This window comes from Naegleria gruberi (genome assembly GCF_000004985.1).
Source record: "Naegleria gruberi genomic scaffold NAEGRscaffold_32, whole genome shotgun sequence".
Taxonomy (NCBI): domain Eukaryota; phylum Heterolobosea; class Eutetramitea; order Acrasida; family Naegleriidae; genus Naegleria; species Naegleria gruberi.
Window position 1 is genome coordinate 113174 of NW_003163295.1, and position 13294 is coordinate 126467.

General features: G+C 34.2%; 7 protein-coding genes across 7 annotated transcripts; 4 read left to right on the forward strand and 3 right to left on the reverse strand.

The window, feature by feature from the left end:
- Positions 1-1136: 1136 nt before the first annotated feature.
- On the forward strand, positions 1137-2198 carry NAEGRDRAFT_69024 (uncharacterized protein; the record flags this gene model as incomplete). Its single annotated transcript, XM_002675634.1, has 1 exon — positions 1137-2198. One exon carries the CDS (start codon positions 1137-1139, stop codon positions 2196-2198), a length of 1062 nt encoding a protein of 353 aa, XP_002675680.1.
- Positions 2199-2543: 345 nt separating this feature from the next.
- On the forward strand, positions 2544-5457 carry NAEGRDRAFT_80189 (rhoGEF domain-containing protein; the record flags this gene model as incomplete). The annotated part of the gene is made up of 4 exons (XM_002675635.1): positions 2544-2730; positions 2834-3014; positions 3067-3543; positions 3596-5457. 4 exons carry the CDS (start codon positions 2544-2546, stop codon positions 5436-5438), a joined length of 2688 nt encoding a protein of 895 aa, XP_002675681.1. The 3' UTR covers positions 5439-5457.
- A 289-nt stretch (positions 5458-5746) lies between these two features.
- On the reverse strand, positions 5747-6478 carry NAEGRDRAFT_69026 (uncharacterized protein; the record flags this gene model as incomplete). Its single annotated transcript, XM_002675731.1, has 1 exon — positions 5747-6478. The coding sequence occupies one exon, from the start codon at positions 6476-6478 to the stop codon at positions 5747-5749; it is 732 nt and encodes a 243-aa protein (XP_002675777.1).
- Positions 6479-7114: 636 nt separating this feature from the next.
- On the forward strand, positions 7115-8743 carry NAEGRDRAFT_50047 (uncharacterized protein; the record flags this gene model as incomplete). Its single annotated transcript, XM_002675636.1, has 1 exon — positions 7115-8743. One exon carries the CDS (start codon positions 7115-7117, stop codon positions 8741-8743), a length of 1629 nt encoding a protein of 542 aa, XP_002675682.1.
- Positions 8744-8955: 212 nt separating this feature from the next.
- NAEGRDRAFT_69028 (uncharacterized protein) lies at positions 8956-9534 on the reverse strand (the record flags this gene model as incomplete). The annotated part of the gene is made up of 1 exon (XM_002675732.1): positions 8956-9534. The coding sequence occupies one exon, from the start codon at positions 9532-9534 to the stop codon at positions 8956-8958; it is 579 nt and encodes a 192-aa protein (XP_002675778.1).
- A 452-nt stretch (positions 9535-9986) lies between these two features.
- NAEGRDRAFT_50048 (uncharacterized protein) lies at positions 9987-10871 on the forward strand (the record flags this gene model as incomplete). The annotated part of the gene is made up of 1 exon (XM_002675637.1): positions 9987-10871. The coding sequence occupies one exon, from the start codon at positions 9987-9989 to the stop codon at positions 10869-10871; it is 885 nt and encodes a 294-aa protein (XP_002675683.1).
- A 29-nt stretch (positions 10872-10900) lies between these two features.
- Positions 10901-13267, reverse strand: NAEGRDRAFT_50049 (uncharacterized protein; the record flags this gene model as incomplete). The annotated part of the gene is made up of 1 exon (XM_002675733.1): positions 10901-13267. One exon carries the CDS (start codon positions 13265-13267, stop codon positions 10901-10903), a length of 2367 nt encoding a protein of 788 aa, XP_002675779.1.
- Between the last annotated feature and the right edge of the window lie 27 nt (positions 13268-13294).

Below are 13294 nucleotides of genomic sequence, written 5' to 3' on the forward strand. Positions count from 1 at the left end.
CTATATTCAAGAAGCTTAATTATTACTAATATTATTATTATTATTATACATATGAGTTATTGTTGTTAATGATTATATTATATACAAATTATTAATAATAATTTCAAAATATTGAGAGAAATTATTCTTCTTCTCTTTCAAATTGTTATGAAAATTCCAATCAATTTTTGGACCACCAACAAGTAAAACTACCACACGTGTTGATATATAATTGCAATAGGTCTCTCAAGAGTTTTCTAAAGCAAATAATAAATTGTGTCGTCGTCGTAACTTTTTGTATTTTCCACCGAGGTGCAACAAATAGGGAAACGTGTTGAAAAAGTAGGTTTTTTCCTTTGCAATTTGTTTCAAACAAATGGGTATCTTCTTTGAGAACAAATAAAGAAATATAACTGTAAATTGCAGAAGAGAAGCGACCACAAATAGAATTGAAACAGTTGTGCAAGAGGAATGTTTGAAACAATGTGCAGTACACTGTAATGATGATACTGATCGGTTGCTGTTGGTCGATGATAATAAAAAACCAAATCAAAATGAAGGTGTGATGCAATCAATAGTGGTCGTTGAGTGTCAAGTCAATCGGAGCTTCCTAGGCAGAGCTCCTTTATGCACTTTTTTTATTGTGATTGGGGAAGTACTCCTTCCAATATGAATGTGAGAAATTAACGTGTAAATGCTCTTTTTAGTGAAGGAGCAAATCGGTATCTTATTGTGTGAATTAGTGAGAAATTGGAATTGAGGTAATAGATTTTAGCTGAATGAGTGATACGTGTCCATCCACACTTAATGTCTTCCAATTAGAAAGGCACTAAGAACATGAAATATTTCTTCTTCGGCCGATGCTACTCCTGAATTATTGCATCCTATCCTACTCCCAAAGTTCTTCCACCAATTAATAATATAAAATTAATACGCAACACCATGGCTTTAGGAATCTTAAATATGTTCATGGTATTTACAATGATTTTTGGATCCAGGATTTCGAAACTCGTACCGTATCATCATCACCATATTATTAATATTAATATTGAAAATTACTAAATGGAAAATTATTAAAATTAATTTTGGCAATTTAAAAAAAATTTTCTCAACACTTGGATAGGAGAGGATTTTTTGTATTATTCGGAACAATCATTATGTTTGAAAATATTGATTCTGGTTTATTAACAGCTGGATTTCTTGCTGGTACAACCCTCTTGTTGGGTTATTTGATGGGTAAATCTGATGATAATAGTAGTGAAATTAAGAAATCAATGACAAAGGAGGAAATTGAAGATATGCTTTCAAAAGCTACCAAGGAAATTGAATCCGGATTGGTTGGAGCTTCCGATAAAACAACACAAAAGTTGAATGCTCTCAAGCAACTTGTAAAATGTGTTTATGATCTTTATGATATTAGTTACACTGAAAGCTTACCAATTAATCAAGGAGTTGATTGTGAATGTGCATATGGTTTTAAACGTGAGGAATTTAAAGATCCACAAGACAAACTTGTTGGTAGAATTACACCACATAATTCATTATTATTATTCTTAACAAATGTTCGTGCTACTGAATGGGAAGCAAATGCTGAAGAAACTCAATTCCCAATGATTGGTAAGGCAACAACTCTTTTAAAGAAGAAGAAGATAAAAATCAGTATTGCTGAAGCTTATGATGGAGAAAAGATTGAAGGAAATACATTTATCATGATACCTGAACAAATCAAATTTACAAATGTTGTAGATGAAGTTGAATTGGAAAAGCTTGTAACATTTGCAATGAGTGGACAAACTAGCAGTGCAGAAGTTGATGTATCTAAAATAGAGAGAAATGTTAAACAAAGTACTATTATGATTTGTTGTCACCATCAAAGAGATCAAAGATGTGGATATTGTGGACCAAGATTATATGAAGCTTTCCGTGATTTCTGTATTCAAAATCAAATTGATATTGTTTTAAGAAGAGTTAACCATTTAGGAGGACACAAATATGCTGGAAACGTTGTCATTGTTTACCAAAATAAGAAAATGCAAAAATTACCATGGTTTGTTGATTGGTACGGATATGTAGATTTGAAGGATGTAGAAAGATTAATGTATGCCCATTTTGATTTCACAGAAAATCCTCAACCTTCATACAGAGTTGTTAAGGATTTATGGAAAGGTAGACCATCAATGAATAAGGATATGTTTGAAAAGTTTTTAATGATGCAATAGGCCTAACTTTGTACAGTATTATCGAAAATAAAAAGATTATTTATGACAACCATGCTTTGACGTTTAAATTTTGTCATTTGTCACCGATTGGCGCACTCAACAGAAAAAAATACACAACCTCACACACTTCTCCATTCATCAATATTTGCTACACTTTCTATTTCCTGTACATTATATCATATCAGTAACAATAGTATATTATTCCTAATAGTAGTAGTAGTCGAGAGTAGTGATCATCATCTCCATAACACAACTGCATCATCGTGACGACACGTTCACCACACTTTCATTATCAATAGATATATATAATTTATCAACACATCTTTACTCTTTATTAGCATCAATATGAGTTCAGCAGCGAGTAGAAAGAGACAAAAGATTTTCGAAGAAATTATTGAAACAGAAGAGGAATATGTTAACAATTTGGAAATTCTTAGTGTAGTCTATGAGAAACCACTACAAGAAAAAGGAGAAGAAGTTGGTTGTTCCAAATCTCTTCATATTAAAGTATTCAATGATTTGGGTCCGATTCGTAAGTTATTTCTTTCAGTGTTCGGTGTGTGCGAATTAGAATCCTTGTTTCGAATATGTAATTTTTTAAAATAATTATTGGAATAATGTTGTTTCGTTCACAGGTATTACAAATGGAAGATTATTGGCCGATTTGAAAAAGCTCATGGAAGAGGAAAAACAAACAGGAAAGAAACCAGAACAAACAATTGGTGAAATCTTTTTGAGATATGCACCATTCATGAAGAGTTACACAACCTATTGTAATCAATATAATAATATTGCTACAGCATTGAGAGTTGCCAAGTAGGTATTTAATTTTTTTCTTTATAGAAATACTAATCAATTATTTTTCCAGAAAGGAACATCCAGAATTGGATAAATTCTTAACATCTCAACAAAAGAGTGGATTGCATGGAGTCAATAATAGAGCACTCAATTCGTTCCTTATTTTACCAGTTCAGAGAATTCCAAGATACAAGATGCTTCTTTCAGAACTTTTATCAAAAACTTCTCAATATCACAAGGATTTTGCCTCTCTCACTGAGGCCTTAAAAGCAGTTTCAGATATTGCTGATTATGTCAATGAGAAAATTAGAGCATATGAGAGTGAGGAACGTCTCGTTTCTCTCTTTACTCTCTTTGAGGATGATATGAAAATGGATGGAATTGATGAAAAGGAACTTAAGGAAAAACATACTAGAAAATTCCAATGTGAAGTTTTGAAAAATGTAAAATTCTTTTCCTATTCGAAGCATTTGAAATTGCAAAAAGTCAACTTGTACTTGTTTAATGATTTAATTCTAGTCAGTATTCCTCCACCTCCAGTAGTTCCGTATGTATTTTCTCTAACTGTTAACATTATTCTAACATTCTAATTTATATAGACAAACCGATGAAAAGAAAAAGGTAAAGGAAGAAGAACCAGTTCAAGAAAAGTACTTGTGCAGAATTCATTTAGATTCATCACCATATCCTTGGCTTAGAGATATTGCAGATAAATTCATTCCTGAATTGTCTTTAGGTATGGGTTCATTTGGCTTTGATTCTCAAATGGCAAGAGTAAGAAACACACTCTCCACCCCAACAAGTCCAGCATATGGTGGAAGTGGTCATTTATTATCAACTCCATCTACTGCATCAGTTGGTGGAATTCTCGTGGGAAGTCACACCTCCCTCGTTGTACCATCCAATGATAAGGATAGAAGAGCTAGCACAGATTCTCTATCATCTACTAATTCATCATTTTCTATTTTTGATAATTTGGAAATTGTTGGTCTGAATAATGCATTCCAAGTAATTGCTCATGATGATGTCTATGTATTTGATTTTCCAGATTTTGATATGAAGGTCAAGTACATTACACAAATAACTGATAATATTCACGAGTATGCAAAGAATGCAACTTCATTAGAGTATGCCATTGTACACAACAGTGGACTCATTCCTTATCCATTCTATACTAATTTGTCCTATCTCACTCAAAAGTTAGCCAATGAGGAAAGGAGGAAGAGTAAGAGATCAAATTCTGGAGGTGCCAATAAGTTGAATCAAGATTCTCCAACTCTTCAATCATCCTCATCTCAACAAACTGAACCAAAGAAGAAGGGAGGATTTTTAAGATTTTTCAAGAGTAAGAAACATTTAGGTGGTGAAAATACAGAAAAAACCAAATATAATGATGTTGAATTGGATCCAAATGAGATTAATCCTGATGAAATTCCAAAAGTATCATCATCAGATATTCCATCTGAATCTCGTCTCGAAGTAGTGAAGGGAAGAGATCTCGAAGAGAGATTCTACATTGCTCAAGCCATGAATACATATAGACCTCACCGATTCTTCAATGGTAAAGGAGTTGGCCAAACAGATTCACAAGGTGTCATGTCATTCCATCGTGGAGATGTTTTGATTGTTTTTGAGAAACCAAATACTGATTTTGTTTTGGTCAAGAAGGCAGGTTTAAATAGTGATCCAGATAGAAAGCAAAAGATTTTAGAAAGTTACATTCCTAGAGATTTTGAAACATTGAAAATCCTCATGAATACTCAAAGAAATCGTGAAGGAATCAATGCTGGAGATCCACCAGCAGTCAAACAATTGAGAAGAATCAAGCACAGTTTTATTCAAATCAGAGATTTAAATAATGAATTGTTAGAATACTACAGCTCCAGTTCTTCTAAAGATATGGCAGTCAATGTTAGAAACAGCACTTCGACACTCATTAACAATAATAAGGGAGATGATTTAATTCAAAAGATGGACTTGTTATCACTCTTTGAAGCAAGTGAACAAAAGAAAAAGACAACATCTTCATCTAATTTCGAAAAGGATCAAGTATTGAGTAAGGTCAGTGCCAGAAAATCCCTTTCATCCATTTTCGGAACCGATAGCACAAAGGGTTATGCCAATGATGAGGAAGAGAGTTTGTTCAGAAATTTGATCAATCTCTACGAAGAATGGAATGAAGTGGGTCTCGTTCCTGTTAAATATATTGAAGAATTCAAATCCACCTCAACAAGCTCAAAACTTGCCAAATTAATTGAATGGAGAAATGAACAAGAAGACAGAAAGGTAAGAAACTTTGTCATTAAAAAGAAAAAACCAACCAAGGCCGTCGAAGTTGATGATTTGGGAATAAGCTGTAGTATTGCTGTTTCAGGCATTCCAAGAATTGATACTATTAATGAAAAGGAAGTTGCTGCCATTATCAAGAAATCTAAGAAATAAAGTCTTAAGTTATATTGTCAATATATCAAGAAAAATACCAATGTTATGTATAACAATTAACACAGTTGAACTTACAAATATTTTTTAATATTTTTAGCTCATTCCTTAATGCAAATTAAGATTGTTAATTCCATTGAAGGATCTTCGTCCTACTTTATACACAAGCTTCCTTTCCAAAGCATAAATCTTCGCTTTACGGGAGCTGTAATTGTCGTCAAATAAATGCAAAATTCTCTTTTTTGAATTTCGGTCCAGACAACCTAAAAAAGCAGCCAATTCTACAAACCTCTCATATAGGCATTGGATCCTCAATCATAGTTGCACAACTCGCTTGTTGATGAAGAAGGTGGAAATTTAAAGGTTTGCAATCTCTTGTGTAGCTCTATTGATGAATGGTTTTCTGAGAAGGACTTTTTCAATACAAAGGTCTTCTTCATCAAATGTTGATGGAATTTATCTTGAGGGAGCGATTTCTCAATAGTAACGATTGAAGGAAGTTTGAGATAGTGAGGTTCTCTTCTTCCTTTTGGTGTTTCATCAGGTTCTTCTCTGTTGATTAACTTGTTTGTTTGAATATCAGTGAGCTGAAGACAACTCTCACTCTTACACGATTTCAAACTAGAGAGGGATAATCTTTCCTTAAATTTCACTGGTATAATTACTTCTATATTTTCACAGGTGGATTCAGGAATCAATGATTCTTCTTCCTCTTCTTCATCTTCAATTGTTGCTTCTGAAAATCTGTTACTACTTAATTCGAGTGAGGAATTTGATTTGGTTAGTGTTGATGAATGTTGAATGGATGGTTGTGGAGAGTTGTTGTTGATAGTGGCAGAAGTCTCATCGATGACCTCTCCAAGAATCGACAATGATCTCGAATGCACCAAATGCTGCGAGGCCTCATATTCTATGTTATCCAAAGACATTCTTCTCACATTGAGATATTCAGGTGGAAGTGATAGTGCTTGCATAATCAATGAAAATAAATTGCTGAGAAGGGTCAAAATTGTGAAAACATATTCCTTAGTGGTTTGTATCATCTTGATCTGGTGTGAGGTGTAGAATGAATATTCTTGATGAGATTTTAAAGGAGAATTAATGGTAGTTAGGTTTTGCTCTTTTTTTTATATTGAGAGAGAGGGCAAACATTGCTCGGCGGTCTTGTCCTCAATGTTCAACACGATTCGAGTCCTCAATATGTACATTCGGCTACACATTTAAGGAAGGTAAATACTTCGATATTAAGACTATCCTTATAAAAGGAAGGGTTGGGAAGCTTTTTGGTGAGCTGGAGGCGCTGTGAGGAAATTTATATTGAGAATATGGCTCGGTTGTGTTCTTGTAGATAGCTAGGTTGGAGAATTTGTGTTTGGTGGTGCGCTGGGTTATTCACCATTGTGATCATGAGAAGAATCCTTGTATCTTGTTCTGTCGTGGGATTATATTTGTATATTGATTCATTTATGAAACCTTAAATTATACAAGTAATTCCTATTGATAGAAATTGCTGTTAGTGAACTCTGTGAAGAATCAGCATTTTTCATTTATCAAAGTCCTATCAATGTTTGCATAAAGGCAATCCTTCGGAGGCAATTAGGCTGTAGATGATACCAAAGAGCACTTGAATTTTGTTCAAATTTGAATAAAAAAATGTTGAATAATAAATATCGAAAAAAATGAAAAGAGGTGCAGCCCCAGTTTCCGAAAGATTATTGAAAAAGGTCAAACAAGGTAGTGGTAAGACTGCTACAAGTGGTGAAGAGAAGAAGAAGGCATCATCTTCATCAAGTGCTGAAAAAAAAGTTGAAATACAATATTGTAATGTACCATTGATGATTGAACCAGAATCGGAGGAAGAAGAACCAATTCTTCAACCAGCTGAAATTAAAAAGGAACAACTTGTGATGAAGCATACACCAAAGGATGGTATTGAATTGATGAAAAATCCAAAATCTAATGATTCCAGAGCTCAAGGAAAGTCAGTATTAGACTGGGTTTATGCACCAATAGATATGGATAAATTATATCAAGAATTCGTAGAGAAGAGAGTTTTGGTAATCAGAAGAAATGAAGTATATCCAGATTACTACAAGGGATTATACAGTTTGGATGAAATTAAGAAAACTCTTGTGGATCATGAACTTAGATATTCTTACGATTTGGATTTGGCTCTCTATAGAAATGGACGTCGTTTCACATTGAATCCTAATAAGGATGATGTTGCTGATCCAACATTAGTATGGGATTTATATGAAAATGAAAAGTGTTCCATTAGAATGTTGAGACCACAAGAACACTCTGATGTCTTGTTGTCTTTATTGTGTCATTTTGAAGAATATTTCGGTCAAGGAGCTGGTTTGAATGCTTATTTAACACCTGCTGGTTCTCAAGGATTTGCTCCTCATTACGATGATATTGAAGCTTTCCTCATTCAATTGGAAGGTGAAAAGCATTGGAAGATTTACAGACCTCTTGAAAATCAACAATATTTGGATAGATTCAGTTCCAAGAATTTCACTCAAGAAGAAGTTGCAGGATTTGAATGCTTTGAAATCTTGTTAAAACCTGGTGATATGTTATATGTTCCAAAGGGTGTTATTCACCAAGCTGTCACATCACAAGATCAGCACTCCCTCCACATTACTGTTTCCACTTCACATTTGATGAGTTGGACTGATTACTTGGAAAAGGCCCTTCCTTTGGCTCTCCAAATGGCTACAGAAAATCATGTTGACTTGAGAACAGCTCTACCAAAAGACTTTAAAGAATACATGGGAACTAATATTGCTGAATGTGAGGATCCAAGAAGAGAGGAATTCATTTTAAAGTGTTCTGAAATGGTTGGTCTTGTTATGAACTCAATTCCTATGGATCAAGCTGCAGATGAAATGGTCAAGAAATTCATGCATGATAGACATGTGTCGAGTGGTCTTTCAATTTTGAGAGAAAAATCAAATAAGGATCAACAAATTAGTGAGGCAACTGTTTCAAAGTTGAAGGTCAGACTTGCCACTGCTAACACTGCTCACATTGTTATTGATAATTTATCGGAGGAGAAATCTGAAAACCAAGAAGAGGAAGAAGAAGTCTTTTCAATTATTTATTCATCTCAAAATACCAGAGTTTACCATGAAGTTGAACTCCAACATTTGGACTTGGACGGAATCTTCTTGGAAGCTGTTCAAACCATTTTTACTGCCTATCCAAAGAGTGTCAAGGTTGCTGATCTTCCAAACCTTTCAGATGAAGAAAAGGTCATGTTGATCGAACAATTAGTGGGAGAAAAAATTGTTGAACTTGCTTAATTAAATAATTTATTTACCACTTTAGTTCAACACCGTCATATTGTAAGAATTTACCATTCTGAGTTTCGGGTTTGAACTCATCAATTAGACTTTTAATTGATGGACCTACATCGTCAACAGATAATGGAGCTCTTTCTCCACCTAAAATAATAAAATTAAATACTATTCGAATAATTACTAACCTGTGTCCGTTTTAACCCAACCTTAAATAATTAAGAATTAAATAAAATTAAAATAACTGAATAATACCAACCAGGATGAATGCAAAAACAGTAAACTCCTTCCAACTCTATACTAATCATTTTTGTTAACATATTCAATGCTGCCTTTGATGTACAATAGCTCACTCTCTTTCTTGGCCTATTTGTCCTATTAATACTGGCCATACCACTCGAAATATTGGCAATAATTGCATCATTTTCAAAACATTGATTATTATACAAATGTTGCATCATTAGCATTGGTCCAATACAGTTAGTTTCATATACAGACAGCATCCCTTCTTTGGTAGCATTTTGGAGATTTTCAAATCGATCCAAGGAATAAGTTCCTGCATTATTTATCAGTACTTTGAATTTAACAGAATCCCTTCTTTTTTCAACATAATTCTTAATAGTCTCCTCCTTTGAAACATCAATCATATCAATATCCAAACGACTCGGATACTTTTCCAATAATTCATTCAATTTCGTAGCATTTTCTGGATTTCTACAAGTGGCAAATACTTTTTTAGTTTCATCCTTCAAAAATAATTCCACCAATTTTAATCCACTAAATATTCGTATGAACATGTCATTAACATTCCACACACTCACACTGATTACCTACATTCCTTTCGAACATCCAGTAATCAGAATATTTTCCAAAGCCCGTGATGAGTGACTTAGTAGTTGACTCATTTTTTTCTCAAACTCTTCCGATTGGTTCTTTTGTCGTGTTTGATAACGAAGACTCTAGTTTACAACGTGAATAACATCAAGCCTCATCAATAGAAACATTTCATTTTGATGGGTGTATTCGTTCCTTATTGTTTTCCATAAACATCAAGTTTGTTATCCACTTTCTGATGTTGTACAATAAATTCTCTTTGCATTTCGATCATAACTAGAATGCTATTTTTATATTAAAAAAATCAAAAAACAAATAACACGTTTCAAGTCCACTCAGACTTGAAAAAGAGTTTCATTTGGTTCAAACCGATAATAACAATATTTCAGCCCCACAGGGTTTTGTATTATATAATATGTTCGCAGGATTTAATATCAAGGAGGATTATTTGAGTGATGAGGAATCAAGTATGCATGTAAATAATAATCAGCAGACTACTACATCATCATCAATTGAAAGTCTTGTTGCCGATGATGAATTATTGTCATCAGAAGGCTCTAGAAACGTTGTGGTGATAAATAATAATATTAGTACACAAGAAGATGAAGATTCGTTCATTCTCATTACAAATTATAATACATCAAATCAAGAAGAAAATCAAAATGCTAGTACTATGGCAACTAGTAGCATGACCGAATTGCCAACAACACAAGAAATTACCGAGTCGTATCATAACAAAGTTAGTACAGGATTCATTGCCGAATCAGTTACTGCACATGAGGAAATTGTCGAGTTTCATGCAACCATGGATCAATCATATCAAAATGAACAGCCGTTTGAGAATATGACACAATCTTTCATGGCACATGAAACTTCAGTAACATCACAAACTCGTGAGCCTTTGAGTATTTTAGCAAGTGAAGAAATTGATACAGATGATTCATCAGCATCAAGTTCTCCAGTACTTTTAATCGAGGAAGGAGATCAAGTAATTGAATCTCAACAAGATGTTGTCGAAACTGTTGAGGAAACCAGACAGGTATTCGATGAAACTCTATCCAATTCAAATGAAGAAACTATTCTAGGAACTGTTCTCTCTCAAGAAACATCTAATGATTCTGTTGTCCAATCAGAAGACAACAATAACACCACTTGTACTACCATTAATGAGGTTGGAATTGCCAATTTTTTAGCCCAAATCAGCCCAGGAAACCCAAGATTTAATTTCTTGGTGCAAGCAGGAGTGATCGCCTGTCTTTCCGTATTTGTTTTCAGTTTATTCGAGATTGTTTGTAATTAATAAATAAGTAAAGTTTATAAGAAATTAGACTACCTCTTTATTTTCTTAATGGCAGCTGATTTGAGAACTACAACATCAGTAGTGACTCCAAATGTTCTACTCGAAAGCTTTGAAAGTTTCTTTCCACCAGAATCGTATCTACAAAATACATCAACCACATCCTCGGTAAGGAATTTTGGCCCTTTTCCAATGATTTTCTTAACCAGTATTTGGTCAGATCTCTTTTCAATATTTGGTGACTCTGAACGAGAGGAATTGTCTGTCCTGTTACTGTCTGTAGTTGAAGTGCTACTGCCAACGTTTGCATTAAGGCCATCAGTTACGACAACATAGAGAGCTCTGAAAGCTGGAACATTAACCTCTCTAACAAGTATTATCATTTGGTTTGTATCTTCGTATTCTTTCATGGCCTCAAACACATCTTCTCGTTCCTTCTTATTTACCTCGCCTGCTAATGTTAAATGGATAAGAGCATTCTTTATCAGCAGTTTGTTCGTCTTATTTGGTTGTTTCATATTTTTCAAAATCATTCCATTTTCGGCTGTCTTTGCTTCTGTTGAAATTGGTTGGGGTTTCTCTTTCTTTTTGGTTTCCTCAATTTTCTCTATCTTTTGCTTTCTAACCTCTAAGAATTTCTTATTCCTCATTTCCATTTGCTTTTTCATATCAGCAGTATTTTCAAATTCATCAGGGAGAATCTCAATAACTTCCTTCTTTTTAGGTTTCGTGGTGGCTATTGTTGCTCTTGGAGACTCTTTCACTCTGATGGTTTCAACACTCTTCTCTGGGGACTCAGACTTTTTCATATCTCTGACAGTTTTCTTCTCTGGTTTTTGCTCTGTAGGGGTTGGAGTTTGTTGTTTCTTTGAGGAAATGAAATCTTTCAAAGCTTCTGATTTTGCTCTTTCAATTTCTTGCTCAATTCTTTCCTGAAGTACAATTTTCCCTTCTTCTATCATTCTCTGTTGTTCTAAGAGTTGCATTCGTAGTAAATGATTTTGTTTCTTAATTTTATCCATATCATTTTCTGAAATTGACTCGTTAAGGTTGATATTGGGTTTTGGAATTTCCAAAACTTTGGAAACTCTTAAAGGTTGGTCTGTTGGTGTTTTGAGCTTCTTTGAAGAGTGATCTAATCCAACAACACTTTGAGAAACTTGATTCGCCTTGTATTGTTTGAAGAGAGAAATACTCTGAAGAATGTTTTCTTTCATGTCAGAAGACTGATGCTTCATTTCTTCGTTGCGTGTAGTAACAACGGTTGGTAAATTGTCTTGATGTTTTTCAACACTTCTATGTACATGGTTGGTTTGAAGTTCATCTTCAGCATCATCTTGAACCTCTGTTTCCAACTCCTCTAAATCCTTATAACCATCTCCTTCTTCATCATCAGTCCCTTCAATTTCAGTTTTAATTGTGTTGGCAAGTGAGGACTCTTCAGAAATGACCTTTTCAGAGAACGATTGTTTAAGCATACTCTTGGTCATTGAATTGGAGGGAGGTAACACAGCTTCATCTATTTCCTCATCAATATGCTCTTTCTCTTCAGCAAGCTCATCTGTTTCACTGTCATCCTCGCTTCCATACGCAATTGAGTTTTGGTGTTGAGTGGAATACCTCATATCTTCTGCGATACTAGTTCTAATGGAGCTCCTAGCTATAGATGAACTGCTGGAATTTCTTGCATTTAAATTATTAGTTGACCTGGTTACTTCACGTACTTGAAAGTCTGTTTCTTCTTCCTGATTCTCTTCCTCTTCTTCCTCATCCTGCACCTCTTCAGACTCCTTGAATTCATCGGTTTCCTCTTCTTGATCCTCATCTTGAGATTCTTCATTGTATTCTTGGTGATCCTCTTCTGTTTCTTCATTGTATTCTTCCTTATTCTCTTCCTCATCTTCCTGCTTCTCGTCTTGTTGCTCATTTTCATAATCAGAGCACTCCATTTCTTCTTCCTCTTCTTCCTCATCTACCTCCTGTTGGGTTTGATGTTCTGGCAATGTTGATTCCGAAATACTATATGAACATGTCAAATCAGCTTGATATCTCTGGGGAAATGAGTTCATATTTGTATTCTTAATAGCAGATAATGAAACAAGAGAGTCATTAACTAAGCATATCCTTGGATTAACACTTTGACCCTTTGAGGAGGAATTGTTTTTTGTTTGTTGTTGTAAATTTTCATTAGACTTTTTTGAGTTTTTGTACATTTGGGCATAACTTCCACCACCCTTGGCAGGTGACTTGGAGATTGTATCAACCTTAACCACAGTTGTTACAGAGGCTAATAAATCCTCTGGAGCGTGTTCATCTTCCCCTTCGGAAGATAGATCCTTATAGCTATCTTCATCATCTTCCTCTTCAATAATGTAATTCTGTTTTTCTATTCTACTCATCTCCTATTTTTACTAAATAAATTGTAT